Source organism: Equus caballus, chromosome 7, assembly GCF_041296265.1.
Source record: "Equus caballus isolate H_3958 breed thoroughbred chromosome 7, TB-T2T, whole genome shotgun sequence".
In the NCBI taxonomy this organism is placed as follows: Eukaryota; Metazoa; Chordata; class Mammalia; order Perissodactyla; family Equidae; genus Equus; species Equus caballus.
Window position 1 is genome coordinate 72,968,985 of NC_091690.1, and position 14,171 is coordinate 72,983,155.

The following is a 14,171-nucleotide window of genomic DNA, read 5'->3' on the forward strand; positions in this document are numbered from 1 at the left end:
CACCTCACACCCTCCCCCGACAACGTGGCTGCCAGCAGGATCATTTTCTTCTCGTCATTCTACAGGCGAAGTTTCTGGACTCCAGTCCCCATTCCTGCTTCTGCAGCCAACTCTGGCCACCAGGGGGCGGCAGGGCAGTGTCTGTGAATCTGGGACCCACCTCAGACTAAGCCCGGGACGGGAAGGGAGCTGGGCCAGCGTCAAGAATGGAGGAAGGAGTCTGAAGCTCTGAACTGCCCCGTTTGCTCTCCTTGGCCAGGAATTCTGGGAACCGGGGGCAAAAAGGGAAGGAAAATGAGGAGTGGGGAGGGAGGGGAGATGAGGCAAAGGGAGGAAGGAAGGAGAGGGAGGGAAGGAAAGGGGTCCACAGAGCTGGCAGGTGGATCCCCTCTCCACTCCCCATCTCCTGCCATCCCCAAGCCTGTCTGCTTCCATCTCCCGGTTTAGTCTGACCTCCTGGCGCCTCTCTGCCTCCGACAGGCTGGCCACTCACCTGGGGCCCTTCTGTCTCCAGGGATCTACAGGGTACCTCCTGGGACTGCCCCTCCCCCTGAGCATTCTCCCTCCAACACAGATGTGACCACTCAACATACACGTACGCACACGCACACGCGCACACATTAGCACAGACTGCGCCATGACCTATGCAGCAGGCTTTTAATTCCCTCCTCCACATTTAGCAATTGCTTTGGTCACAAAGGCCAGTCTAACAGTTTAATCCCCCAGTGAGGTGAGACTTCTCATGTGGCTGCTGATTTGGAATTTGGCTCCAGGACATAAATCTGAGGATACACAGGGGTAAAATACCCTACTTTCTAAAGAAACCTGAAAACAAGTGGGGTCAGCCACCTTCTCAGAGCTTACCATCCTCTGCTCTGACCTGACAAGCTGCACACGGCATTCAGCGGGCGTGAAGACATCTCTGCAGTGGTGAGCTCTCAACCTAGTGGGAGGGAGAGAAGGGGGGACGAGGGCTTTCCCACCCCCAGGCCAGGGGAGGGGTGCTCTGGGGAAATCACTCGGGGAGACTGGGGTGTACCACTTAGAGTCTCGGCAGGAAAGATGGGGCACATCTTACCCCCAGATTACCCCCAACTGGGTAACTTTGGGAGAGTTGAATGAAGAGACTCTTGCAAAGGTGCGGGCTGGCATTGGGAGGGCTCCACGCAGAGGGCGCTGCTGGCCTTGTTGTCATGGCCAGAGAAGCAAGGATAGCAGGAGAGGGCCACAGTGGTACTGGGGAGGGTCGGCCGGTCCCTGTCCCCCCACCTTCCTGGCACCCAGAGGAGAGGGGGACGCCTCGTAGGGGTGAGGAGGGCCCTCCCCACACTGAGGATGAGGGGGAGTGAGCAGCAGATTAAGTTGGGGGTTGGAATTTTAAACTGGACTGAACTTGATTTGTGACTCAAAGTTTTGGAGTTTGCCAAACATGCAGGTTAGGGATGGGACAGGGGAATTAGCCCTCACTGAGTAGGGAGCATCGATGCGAGGAAAAGAAAACAGCGGCGTGTTGGCGCCTGACTGCATTTGTGCTGCTCGGTACACTGGGGAGAGGGGTATTGTCAGGTCCATTTTACAGATGAAGGAACGGAGCTTGTGGTCACAGAGCTGGGGTGGCGGAAGCGGGCCGGAGCCCTCCTCCTGCCTCAGCTGCCCTGTGTCCCCCAGCCCCTCCTTTCCCCAGAGCTGCCACTCGGTACTCTCAGTTCAGTGCAGGCTAAAGCCACAGCTGGTAAAACAGGACTGAACAGGGGGCTCCGAGGTCAGAGCTGGAGATATACCCCCTCCACTGTGTCACTTAGGCTTCCTCCGAGGATGCCCACCCCGGGCCCTTCCAAGGTGAGCACTGGCTCTCAGGAGGCACAGACTTGTGCTAATGAAGGCAGTTGAGGCAGCAGGAGCAGCCAGAGAGCCATAGCCTCACATTTAGTCTCCATGCTGACTGCTGTGTGACCTTGGGCAAGGCACAGCCCTCTCTGGGCCTCCAGTCCCTCTAAGTAGCCAAGCAACCCCTGGGGTCCCTGCCAGGAAGGAAAGCTGATTCCAACTGGTTGTGTCTCCCAGGGGACTCATCTGCTGTTTCACAGTGGCCTTCAGGAGTTGACAGCCCCAGAAAGTGATGTCAAGGTGGGGAGGGGAGGAGCAGGGCAGGGAGGCCCAGAGGGTTGGGGTAGGGGAGATATTTTGGGGCAGGTGGATCCCTGGTCACTGCTGGACAATGGTCCAGGGCAGCCATTGTGCTGGGAATGGAAAATCCTTTTCTGACTCCATCTCCAAGGGCTGAAAATAGTCCAGGGTGGCGGGTAGAGCCCCTAGGGACTGGGTTTGGGGCCAAGGAGTGCCTGACCAGGCCTGACCCATTGTTCTGGCTGGGACAGGGCTGAGACAGGACACCTGGCTAAGCTGGAGCCAAGAGAGAGGCAAGCCCCAGAAGCCCCTACTGGACCAAGAGTGGCTGGGCAGAGCCAAGCCCACGGCAGACGGGGAAACTGAGACCCAGAGAGGGGAGGAGATTCATCGAGTCACACGGTGCAGTGGGGCAGAGGAGGATGAGGGTTCTGCTTCTGGGGTTTGTTCCTCTTACCCGGCGCCCCCCGCCCCCAAGCACATGCCCCTTGGGAAGGAAGGCAAGCAGAGTCCGCACCCTGCAGCCCAGCCTCTCCTGGCCCAGCTCCACTATCCACCCCACAGGAAGAAGGAGCACTGGACAGTGAGCTGGCTTTACTCCAAGGCACTGTGTGGTGCCAATGGAGAGATGATCACTTGATGCCCCCATTTTAGTCCTGCCTCCACTCTAGTCCTCAGAACTGAGAGCCTGGGGGGCTTGGGAATGCCTGGGGGAGCAGCTATTAGTTGGGCCTTCGATGAAGCTCTAGGCAGCTGATGCCCTGATTGAGGTAGGGACAACTAGAATGTGGGAGACAAGGTTTCCAGGCTCCAGAGAGTGGCCCAGAAAGGGCAGGCAGGTGGCCTCAGGTCACACAGCAAAAGCTGCCCATTCGCTGCCTGCTCTTGTCCAGCTCCAGGCCAGTCCTCCCACCCTGGGTCTCTGGGTTCTTGGCTGAAACGGAGAGTGGCTGCGGCACCTGGTGGCAGGCCCCACCAGCCAGGGAGAAAGGCTACACCTGCTGCGATGGGTGGGGGAGCTCTCGAGCCCACAGGGACTGGCTCTGGAAGCTTGGTGTCAAGGGCATCCTCCTCCCTCCCCTGCCCCCACTGTCCCTTCTCCTTGCTGCCCTTCCACAGCCAGGAGCCTGGGGAAGGTCCTGTAAACACGCACAGCCCCGTGTGCCTGAAAGTCACCCAGCGCCGGGCAGGGCAGAGGGTGGTCCCACACCTTATCCCAGGGTGGACCTGCTTCCCTCCTCCCAACCCCTGGGGAAGCCTTGGCCACAGACAATGCCCTCTTGTCCACTGACATGACACGCTGTCCTTTCCTTCCAAGCACTTATCCTAATGTGGTTACATATTAAATTATGCCAACTCCATGAGGGCAGGGTCCAGCTGGTTTGCCGCCCACATCGCTTGGCACAGTGCCTGGTGCATAAATGCTTACCACGTGCCAGGCGCCGTTCTACGTGCTTCATGAGCATTAACGCAGGCGCCCAGCGCTCTATGTGGGACGGAGCATCTCCTCCAGAGAGGAGGAAACTGAGCCGCTGCAAGACTAAGTAATTTGCCCCACGTGCCACAGCTGGAAGAAGCGGAGACGACATTCAAACCCAGGTGGTCTGGGCGTAGAACCTGTGCTCTTAGCCCGATCCGTCCTCGATACACGTCTCTCATCTTGAATCACAGGAACGGCCCCTGACAGCCTCTCCTGCCCCGCAGGGGTTGCAAGTGGCGTGGGTACTGGAGAGGGAACTAATCTGAGCATCAGAGGGATCCAGACTCAATCCCGACTCATCCACTTACAGCCTGTATAACCTGGAGCAAGTCCTCCCCCCTCAGAGCCCATCTCCTCATCTGCTAAATGGGGATGATAATGTCTATTTCACATGGTTGTGGTGAAGAAACAATGACATGACCAATGTGAAGGTCCCGCACGGTGCCTGGGACCTGGGTTAATACGTGAGTCCCCTTCCTTACGTGCCTGAGTCTAAACAGGTCAGTCTAAAGCTGCCATGACATGGGGGGTGACAGAGGGGTAGCTTTGGTGGCCTGACCTGGAACAACTGTGTCTGGGGAGCCTGTTGTCCAGCTCTTTCCTAGCTTTGGAGGGTAAGAGTAGGAATGTCTTCTGGGATTACCCCCTCCCTCCCAGGCTCTGGGCCACCTGCCACCCAGGACAGAGACCCCTATGTGCCAGAGCCCCGTCCTCATTGCATGGAGCTCACTGAGAACAGCTGCAGGCATCTACTCTCCCCTCCAGCCCCCTGCCCCGTGTCCCTGGCCTCAGCTCCATGGCTCTGTAGGGGTGACGGCACCAACCTGCACTAAAGGGAGCAGAGCAGCCAGGACTGTCTGAGCCCCTGGTGCACATCCAGGCACCACGCTGACCTGCTGAGTGACCTTGGCAAAGCCACGCCCCTCTCTGGCCTTGAGTCGAGCTGGGCTACCTAATCCCTGGGGTCCCTGTCAGGTGGCTGTGCCCTTTCAGAGTGGCCTTCAGGAGTCAGCCCCAGGAAGTGATGTCAGCGTGAGGAGGTGGGGAGGTGGGAAGGGGGCAGGGAGGCCTGGAGAGTAAGAGGAGATATTTTGAGAGCAGACAGGTCCCCCAACGTCACTGCTGGACAATAGTCTGGGGCCTGGAGTGGAAAATCCTGTTCCACTTGGGCTCAAAATAGCACACGGCAGCAGGGTCAGGAAGCTCACCCAGCAGGCAGGTGGCCTGACACTGAGAGCAAGGCCAGATGTCCACACCAAGGAGCCAGCCAGTCCGACTGGGGTCCAGAGGTGGGACCCCGGGCCTGTCCCTGGTTCCCTTAGGGTGTCCATTCCCCACCCCCACCAGTGCCTGCCACAGGATTAGATGGTGAGCAAGCCCCTCCTGTCCCCTGGGTCCTACATCCTTAGAAATCTGCAGGCAGCTGGTTCAAGGAGGGCTTCCCAGGGCTAGGTCATCGGGCTGTCTCCATGTACTGTGGGGCCCTGGCTTCTCGGGGTCTCCAGGGCAGCTGCTGGAGGGTTAGGTGGGCAGGACGTGACAGGAATGGGACTAGGGGAATCTGGACCCGTGGTGGCCATAGTCCCATCCTCAACCACAGATATATACTCAAATGCCGCCAAAGTCATGATGTACTCCCTGCCCCTGGGTCTAAGCAGGGCTGAGGGGGTCAGAGCTCAGCATTCACATTCCTGGCCAGCAGAGCATCTCACCTGGGTAAGGGCTCCCTATAAATGGGGATGGGGTTCAGCCTGAGCAGCAGCTGGTAGGAAAGAGATAGGCTCTGGCCTACAGGAAAGGCTTAAGGGCAGTCTGTAGAGGTAGTCACGAGAAAAGCTCATAGGGACTCTGGTTACATTAACAGAAGTATACAACCTAGAATGTTGAAGGTGAACATCTCACACTACTCTAGGCAAGTCTTGTGATGGGTTTGTGTCACATGAGGGAGCTGTGGAGCTAGACTTTAAATAGAGCAACCCACGGGGGTGCCCCATTCTGAGAAGGCAGAGTGGGAAGAGTGGAGAAGTCATAGGAGGCAGGTGAAAGTGGGATGGGGAAGGAAGGACCTTCTCTCAGACAATGTATGCCCATAGGACAAGGGCTCTCCCAGAGGGAAAGGGAGTGAGTTCTTCTCCTTGAGTTTAAGAGTGAGGCCTCTTGGCCTTGCCCCATCCCTCCTCAAAGGCCAGGGCCGGGCCCTGTCCAGCTGAGCTCCACAGATCTCCAGAGTGGTCCTGGCTGGACCCAGAACCTGTCACAGGTGAGTCCCATCTCCCTTGTACTAAGCCTTGACTTAGCCTGAGTGCCAACCATTATGCCATGTAGCTGGCCTTTCCCAGGAGGGAGAGGACTGGACAAGAAAAGGAATGAGTCTCTCCCACACTTACCCCCAGTGCAAAGGAAACCTCATGGTCAGGGCAAGGAGGGCGCCCTGACTGCGCCTCCTTGGGACCCAGCCCCAGCCTCATTCCTGCCTCGAGCCCGGGGCCCAGCTGCCCAGCTGCCCAGCTGCCCAGCTGCCCAGCCGACTTTCAGTTCCTGCCCACCTGCCCAGGATGCACTCTGCACCTGGATGTGCTTCTCTGATGAACTGATTTTCTCAGAAGCTACAGCTCAGGAGTCTCCCCAGCACGGGAAGCCTTCCCTGACCCCCTGGTCTGCAGCCCCAAACACGGCATTCTCCAGGGCTGTGCTGGGGCAACTCACACCTGCCTGCAAGAGCAAACTGTGAAACTTGCAGGAATTGTGCAAGGAGGTTGCTATCACTTTGGTAGTCTGAATTGGCCAGGGTAGGAATATTTGCACCACGCCAACTGGCAATGCTACAAATAAGGGGATCTCCCACCCCCTGGAGAGCCAGTTAAATGGTTCCACATTTACCAGCACGTGACTGGTCATCACCGTTAAGTCCTAAACTGGGGGATCCCAAGGACTGGGGACCCCACCTGACTCCTCTCTGTGCCCAGCAGAGCCAGGCACCGAAGTCAGTTGGCTTTAAAGTGGGGGAGGACCTGGGGTCTGGAGAGGGGATGTCCAGTGTGAGACCACCACTGAGTCCGCCAGTGGGAAGGCAGGTGGCAGAAGAGAAGAAGTGAGGAAAGGACCCTAGTGTGTGTGTGGGTGGAGGGATGAGAGGTTCCTGGGCTGTATCTGCATCTTCCACACACACAATAGGGCACAGCTAACAGGTAACAAGACCTTTACTATAAGTTACACCCTCAAACTGGCTCCCAGACTAGGGGAGCCTCCAGACAGGCATGTGACCTCAATTTCCAGACGTTCATCTCTTGGACTGGGCGTTCTCTTTGGAGATGAGTCCACTGTGGCAACCAGACCTGCCCCAGATGCCCTGCGAGGACCTCTGGCTCAGCCCTGACTCCTTACCAGGGTCTTCTGGTTAACCTGTGACTCCCCACTCAGGGAGCTCAGGCCCAGACTTGGCTGCGTGACCTTGGTAAGTCACTTTCCTCTCTGAGCCTGTTTCTCCATTTGACTTGATTAAGCTGGGCTCCAGCCTAAGTACCTTGGCATGCATGGCCAGCTATTCATGTGGGAGTCAGGCCAGGGGCGGCACTGGTCCTGAACGCTTCCCTTTCTTGAAACCTTATTCCCCAACTTACACATACAACGGGTGACTGGGGGCCGTGGGGACCATTGAGCTCTGGGGACCATAGAGAATGTCCTGAGTCCCTCCCAAATGACAGAGCATTGGGGTCGCGGCTCCCTTGACCATCCAGCATGAGTCATGCTGGTCCATATCTGGGGAGACCGTCCCATTTGAACAAGTCCTAGTGCCTATGGCACCCCCCTATAAACCTGCTCAGGCCCGAGGGGTTCAGGTCCTACAGCTGGATGTCCTTAGTGTTCATACTACCAGCAGGCGTGGACTCTGTCTGCCTAGAGTCCTCACTGCTGGCCAACGCATTTTCTATCCTCTTGATGTCAGTTATGTTAGACCTGCGCAGGCCCAGCCTGCGGTGAGCCTGGGCAGCGGGGATGGGGTCTGTGGGTGGCTTGGCATCACGAGCAAAGCGCACGAGCCTCTGCCCAGCCAGGAAGTAGAGCACAGGGTCAAGGCAACTGTTGGCGCTGGCCAGCGGCCGGGTGATCTTGTAAGCCATGTTGATGGCGTTGAGGGTGTGGCAGCTGAGGTCCAGAGAGCGGAAGGAGTAGTAGAGGGTGCGGGTGACGTGGAAAGGCAGGAAGCAGAGGGCGAAGACAGCCAGGACCACCGCAATGGTGCGCACCGACTTGCGCTTGGCCCGCGGCAGGCCTCCCGTGGTCCCATAGGCTGGCTTCAGCAGCCGCCGGGCCATGAGCACATAACAAACCAGGATGACGGCAAAGGGCACCAGGAAGAGCAGGCCCATCATGACAGAGCTGTAGGCCACGAAGTGGCTGAAGAGCTCGGGGGCCGAGGTGTCATGGCAGGTAATGCGGCCACCGCGTGTGCTGGTGGTGACGAAGTAGAGAACGGGTGCCTGGCAGGCCAGCACCAGCACCCACACGGCGGCTGCCACCCGGCGGGCATAGTGGGACCGGCCCCAGCGCAGCGAGAGGAGTGGGCGTAAGACGCCCAGGCACCGGTGCACGCTGATGCACGTGAGGAAGAGGATGCTGCCGTACAGGTTGGTGTAGAAGAGGAAGCGCACCAGCTTGCAGAGCACCGTGCTGAAGGGCCAGTGGTCGCCGCCGGAGTAGTAATAGACCAGCAGCGGCAGGGAGGCCGCGTACAGGGTGTCCGATACGGCCAGGTGGAACATGTACGTGGTGGAGGCGTTCCAGGTCTTGAGGCGGCACAGGAAGATGTAGAGTGCCACGGCGTTCAGACAGAGCCCCAGCACGCACACCACGCCGTAGGACACGGGCAGCAGCACGTACTTGAAGTTCTCGTTGAAGCGGCACTTGTAGCCCAGCTCATCCCCATCCCAGGTGCCATTCTTGGTGCCATTCCAGAGGCCCAGGCCTGTGGCCATCGCCCTGCAGGGAAGGGAGGGTGGGGAGAAGAGTCGTCAGGGTCACGGCTGGGGGCTCAATGGGGAGGCCTGACACACCTCCCTGACCAGGGTCACAAGGGACCCCAAGTGCCCAGAGTCCCTTGGTTGAGATCTGCCCAACCACACTCAAGGCCTTCAATGCCATCTGACTGGCTCTCTCCTTAGACCCAAAGGACCCAGAACCTTGGAACCCTGGAACCTTGACAATGCAGGAGATCCATGAAGATCAGGATCATACAATTTTAAAACTTAAGAACACCCTGAGGGCCAGATCCAGCTCACCAGGCTGTGTTTGTAAATAAAGCTTTATTGGAACACAGCCTGACCCATTCGTTTACGAACAATTGAATAGTTGTGATAAAGACCGTATGTTCTGGAAAGCCTAAAATACTCACCATCTGGTCTTTTACAAAAACAAAGCTTGGCCACCCTGTTCTAGAACCTCAGGAGCATGGAGTCACAGATCCAGGTTTCTGAGCTCTACAACCTGAGGATCTGGGTTGTCCCAGGGAAGGAGCATGTCAGATTCATGGAAAGGGGCCTTCATGGTTGATGAGGCTCCACTGTACGCCAGTGCCCACCGCCTGCTGAGGCGTTTCTGGCCAGCGGGCAGCCCACACCTTCCTGGAGGCATTAGAAAGTTCTGTCCTTTGGCTCATCTGTCTGCTCTCTGGGGAGGCTCTGGCCCTGTGCCTGGTATTTTGGCATTTGAGGGAGTATTTCCAAGGGTCTCCCTCTTCAGCCACTAATTCATTCGCTCAGTGAGTAGTTTTAATTAATTTGAAAAATTTTTTTTCCTTTTTTTCCCCAAAGCCCCCGGTACATAGTTGTATATTCTTAGTTGTGGGTCCTTCTAGTTGTGGCATGTGGGACACCGCCTCAGCATGGCTTGAAGAGCAGTGCCATGCCTGCGCCCAGGATTCGAACCGACGAAACACTGGGCCACCTGCAGCGGAGCGCACGAATTTAACCACTTGGCCACAGGGGCTCGCCCCTCAGCAAGTAGTTTTTAGAGACTTCTATATACTGGCACTTCCTGCATCTGTAAAGAGCAGTCCTGCTCCCCGGCCTGTGAGGCTACTAGATGGGACTGTGACCCCACTGAAGGTTCCGGGGAAGTCTGGGGAGGAGGTGGGAGTGAGGGCGGAGGGGAGCTTCTTTTGTGGGGCAAATTCAGCTTCTGCAGGCCCACCCAGCTTCTCTTCACACAGCGTCACCATCCTGACGTTCCCCTACCTTGTCCCTACTGGGCGTATAGCACACCCGTGGGGCCTCACTGCCCAGCAGACAGCACCAGGGGGACGGGCTGTTCACCGTCCACCTCTCCCCACCCCCACCAATGTGACCAATGAGAGCTCTCTCTCAGCTGGGACGCAGGGGACAGATATCCCAGTCTGGAGGGCAAAGATGTGCCCAAAGACCCCAGAAGGAAGGCGGAAATCCTAGCTGAAGTCCCAGGTAGGCAGGTTTGGGACAAACACAAAGACTAACTTACTAACAGTGTGAAGGGGCGGGGGAGCTGACATTTTTCAAACCCCGCTCCTATGTGTGCTTTATAAATGTTACTTCACTCCATCCTTACAAGATGCTCCTGGGAGCCAGGGTATTGTGCCCAGTTTTCTGATAAAGATGCTGAGACACAGATCATTCAAGCAATTTGGCCAAGGTCACACAGCTGAGGATGGGCTGCAATTCCTGTTCAGGTCTGTCCCACAATCTAAGGGGCCACAGGAGGTAGGTAGTGAACTCCCTGCTTACGGGAGTATGCAAGCGGCTCCCTAACAGAGTCTGCAGAAGGGGTCATGTCCTGTGTGTGGGTGTGTCTGAGAGGGCAGACAATGTGTAGTGCTCCCCACCCTGAGAATCTGGGGCTGTACAATTCCCCTCATTCTGGAACCTGGGGTCCTGAGAGGCTGGGACTTGGAGATTCTGCAGAGCCGGCAACGTCCTCTTCCTTAGACCCTGAGCTTCCTGCCCTACCTGGCCTCTCAGCAGTTCAGGGCCCGTGAGGTTGAGATTTAGGGGGGGCTGAGGAACACAGCCCCCTTCTTTCCCCAGACCTCACCCCCCACCCCAGATCTTCCCTGTCTCCTGTTGTCAGCAAAGGTACAACAGGAGGAAGGGAGCGTGCACTCGTGAGCTCCCTCCCATGGACACGGTTCCTCCCCAAGGAGCCAGCACAGGCCCGGGGTGAGGAGGGAGAAGCTTACGTGGTGCCAAGTTGAGAGCAGGCAGGTAGGGGGGGCTCTGGCAGGGCCAAGCTGCTGGGACCCCCTTGCTCGGGGCCATGACTCAAGACTCAGCATTAAGGCACTTCCTGCATCCCACCCCTGCATATGCAGCCCAGCGTCATCTCTACCCTTGCTGCTGGAGCCGCTGCGTCAGCCTCCCTGACTCCAGTCCCTGACTCGCCTGCTTGGAGCCCTCCCTGGCCCCTGCCTGCTCTCAGGAGAAAACCAGCTCCTCGGTCAGGCACTGGAGGTTTTTGCAACCCAGCTCCTGTGACCTGCAGTCTCCTGAATGTGCCCAACACTGTTCCCCTCCCAGACTTAGTTCATCTTGCTCCTTCAGCCTGGAATCCATTCAGGCTCCTCAGCTCTACCTGTTGAAACTACAACTCTTTATCCCGCAGCGCAGCAAACTGCAGTGATAAAGAAGAACCTGGCCTCCGGAGCCAGACGCCTTTGTGTCCTCCCCTGTAAAGGGAGGCGATCAATGGAGCCGACATCATAGGACTGCCGGGAGCATTAGGTGGGTAATTTGTGTAAAATGTCTGGAGCGGGGCCTGGCACACAGCAGGTACACTGTGGCGCTAGCTTCAGGGCTCCGCTCAGATGTGGCCTTTTCCTGAAATCCTTGGGAAACTCTCTCAGGCCACCGTGGAGGAGTGACAGAAGGTCTTGACTGGAGACCGTGGAGCAGGTGAGTGTGGTGGGCCAGGGGAGTGACCTTAAGGCCCAATCTGGGGCCTGGGGACCTGAGAGGGGAGAGATCTGAGGGCTGTTGGGGAGGGAGTCTGGATGGAGGAGGGGCAGGAGAGGGAGGTGGCCAGGATGCCCGGCTCAGGGGTGGGGAAGAGGAGCAGGTGGGGGAGGGGGGAATTCAGTGTCAGACATGGTAAGTGTGGGGTGCCCTGCAGGGGTGTCACGGGATGTGGGATGGGTGAAGGCTGGGACCATTAGATCTGGTGCTTTGGGAGGTGGGCTGGGCATTGCCCGCTCACAGAAGCTGCAGGAGGAGTGTAGAGGCCCGAGGGTGAGACTGAGGAGATGTGGAGGGGCCACATTCCCCCCCAGACACCAGCTTGGAGTGTCCAGCTCTGCCATAGAATGCCGGGTGACATCAGGCATTTCCTGCCGTCCCAGGGAAGGCTCAGACCTCCCAGGGGCTGACTCCTCCAGCCTTGGAGAACTGTGGCCCTAAAACTTCCCCCAGGAGGTCCTCTGCCCCACTGGAGACAGAGAGGGTGGCCCTGTCCCTGCTCCATGCTGCGGGCACACACACCCAGTCCCGCCTCCACACTGCTGCTCTGCTCCTGCCCCAGGGCCGAGGCCTCTCCTCAGAGTCGGGGGCGGGGCCCTCATCCTCCCTTCATAGTCCACATCTCATTGCTCTCCTCAAAGAGTTTCTTGCTAATCACTAACTGGAATTTCTGACACTGATGAAACTGGTGGAGACTTCCCCAAGTCTCTCATGAGCCAAAGGAGCTGCCCTTCCCACCTCTTTTGAGATCCCGGACTCCACCCTCCCAGGCCAGCTGGGGACTCCATCGCTGTGGCCCCGACCAGGAGGATCTACCTGCCCTCTCCCTCCACGGGCTCGTCCACCAACCTCTGAGTACCTCTTTCCTGGCCCCCCTGCCCAGCTTATGGAGACAGCCAAGTCCCCAGCCCTCTCCCTCAGCACCCCCTCCTCTGGCTTTCCTGACCCTGATGCCCCTGGGGCCCCACCCCCAGCTCCCTGGAGACCAGCTCCCACCTAACTTTGTCCACCATCACTCACCAGTCCCTCTGTGCCGGTTCTGGCTGGCCCTGCCCCGTAGAGCTCCTGATCTGGAGGGAGATGTGAGCCACGTAAAGTGCCCTGCCAGGCTTCCCTGCCTCATGTGCGAGCTGTTTCTTCTGCCTGGAAAGCCTGTCCAGAACCCACCTACACTGCACTCTATCCTGCCCATCCCCAAGGCTCTTCTCAAATGTCACCTCATCTCTGAAGCTCTCCTGGTCCACCCCCCGGGCATTCCTCACACCCTGTTGGTAATTTGTCCTTCCACCCTCTACCCCAATTTATTCCAGGTGCTCCCAGAGGGCCGGGTCCATCTGATTCTTTTCTCTGTCCCTATCATCCAGCAAGAGGCCTGATCCAAGGCAGGTATGACATGAATGAGAGAATGAATGAATGAATGAATGAATGAAGCATGCACAAGAGGCTACTGGAGCCCAGAGGAGGCTAAGCTTTATGACGGTGGCTCTTCTTTCCCTGATTCCTCTGAGGGCCTCCCAGAGGGCAATGACCCTTAAAGATTTCTCGGCTGCTGACCCTAGATGGCCAGGGGTCAACCCAGCCCACCTGAGAGACCTGCTCCTGCCCTAGACAGGCCCTGGACTGTCTCTCTTTGAAGTGCCCTGCCCTTCTCTGGACAGGCCAGGGAAACACCAGGAGGAGGGGAATTAGACCCAGGCATTCTGGAGCCGATCAGCTGTCTGAGCCAGCCACATTCTTTTATCTCACCCATCTCTGGCTCAGATCATGGGTCAGTGTGGGTCAGGAGCTCCTAATCCTGGAGCGCCCCCACCCTCACTGTGTAAGGGCCACGCCTGGGCTGAGCAGCTTCCATGCAGCATCTTCATTTCATCCCCTACCTTCAGCCCTCAGTACATACAGTCATAGAGGTTAGGCTATTTGCTCAAGGTCACACTGCCAGCAATTGGAAAAACTGGGCTTGACACCCAGGGCCCTCTGGCTCCAACATCTGAATTCATCACAGCCTGGGATGAGGGAGCAGGGCAGGGATCCCCTTGATCTAACCTGGGTTCGGTGTACACACATGCACATGTGCGCCTGCCCGAGCCTCCCCACCGGTGGACCCTGCCCTTCCACACCCGTACCTGACAAGCCTCTGCTTTCGCTGTCAGGATGCTCAGCACTTGCTCAGGTTCCTCACTCATGAATGCACACGCCTGGACCAGGCTGCAGGGAACTCTGCAGGCAACAGGAAAAACAGGCCCCCTGCCTGGGGCCGCGCCCAGCTTCCAGCCTTTCTCAGGGCAGGCAGTGCCACGGGCTCCTGAGACACAGGGAAGCAGAGACAGCGTGGGAAGTCATCATGGGACATCATGGGAAGTCAGCCAGGCCTCGCCCTCCCAGGGCCTCACCTGCTCCAACCTCCTCCGCTCTGACCTTGGCCCAAAAGAGGCAGAGAGGTGACCTAGGGTGCTCGTCCCAGTAGGAGTGCCCTCTGCCCATCCACATCCCCAGCCATCCACCCTCAGCTCACACTCTCCAGGGATGGCTGTTCTGAGCCTCCTTCCCTGGGCACCCCCTTGCACAGAAGCGTGGCTCTGCGGGGG

At 57.9% G+C, this 14,171-nt stretch overlaps 1 protein-coding gene across 14 annotated transcripts in view; it reads right to left on the reverse strand.

Moving 5' to 3' along the window:
* Nucleotides 1–6,789: 6,789 nt before the first annotated feature.
* Nucleotides 6,790–14,171, reverse strand: part of P2RY2 (purinergic receptor P2Y2) — a 35,143-nt gene continuing 27,761 nt past the window's right edge. For 11 of the 14 annotated variants that reach the window (XM_023644162.2, XM_023644161.2, XM_005611914.4 and 8 more), the window contains 2 exons: nucleotides 13,710–13,888; nucleotides 6,790–8,587 (listed from right to left, as the gene is read on the reverse strand). In XM_023644162.2, the coding sequence (XP_023499930.1) occupies nucleotides 7,450–8,583 (1,134 nt within the window). In that variant the 5' untranslated portion in view covers nucleotides 8,584–8,587; nucleotides 13,710–13,888 and the 3' untranslated portion in view covers nucleotides 6,790–7,449. Of the gene's footprint in view, nucleotides 8,588–13,709; nucleotides 13,889–14,171 lie in introns of those variants that run through there. The other 3 variants (XM_023644163.2, XM_023644160.2, NM_001257152.1) reach the window with 2 other exon arrangements.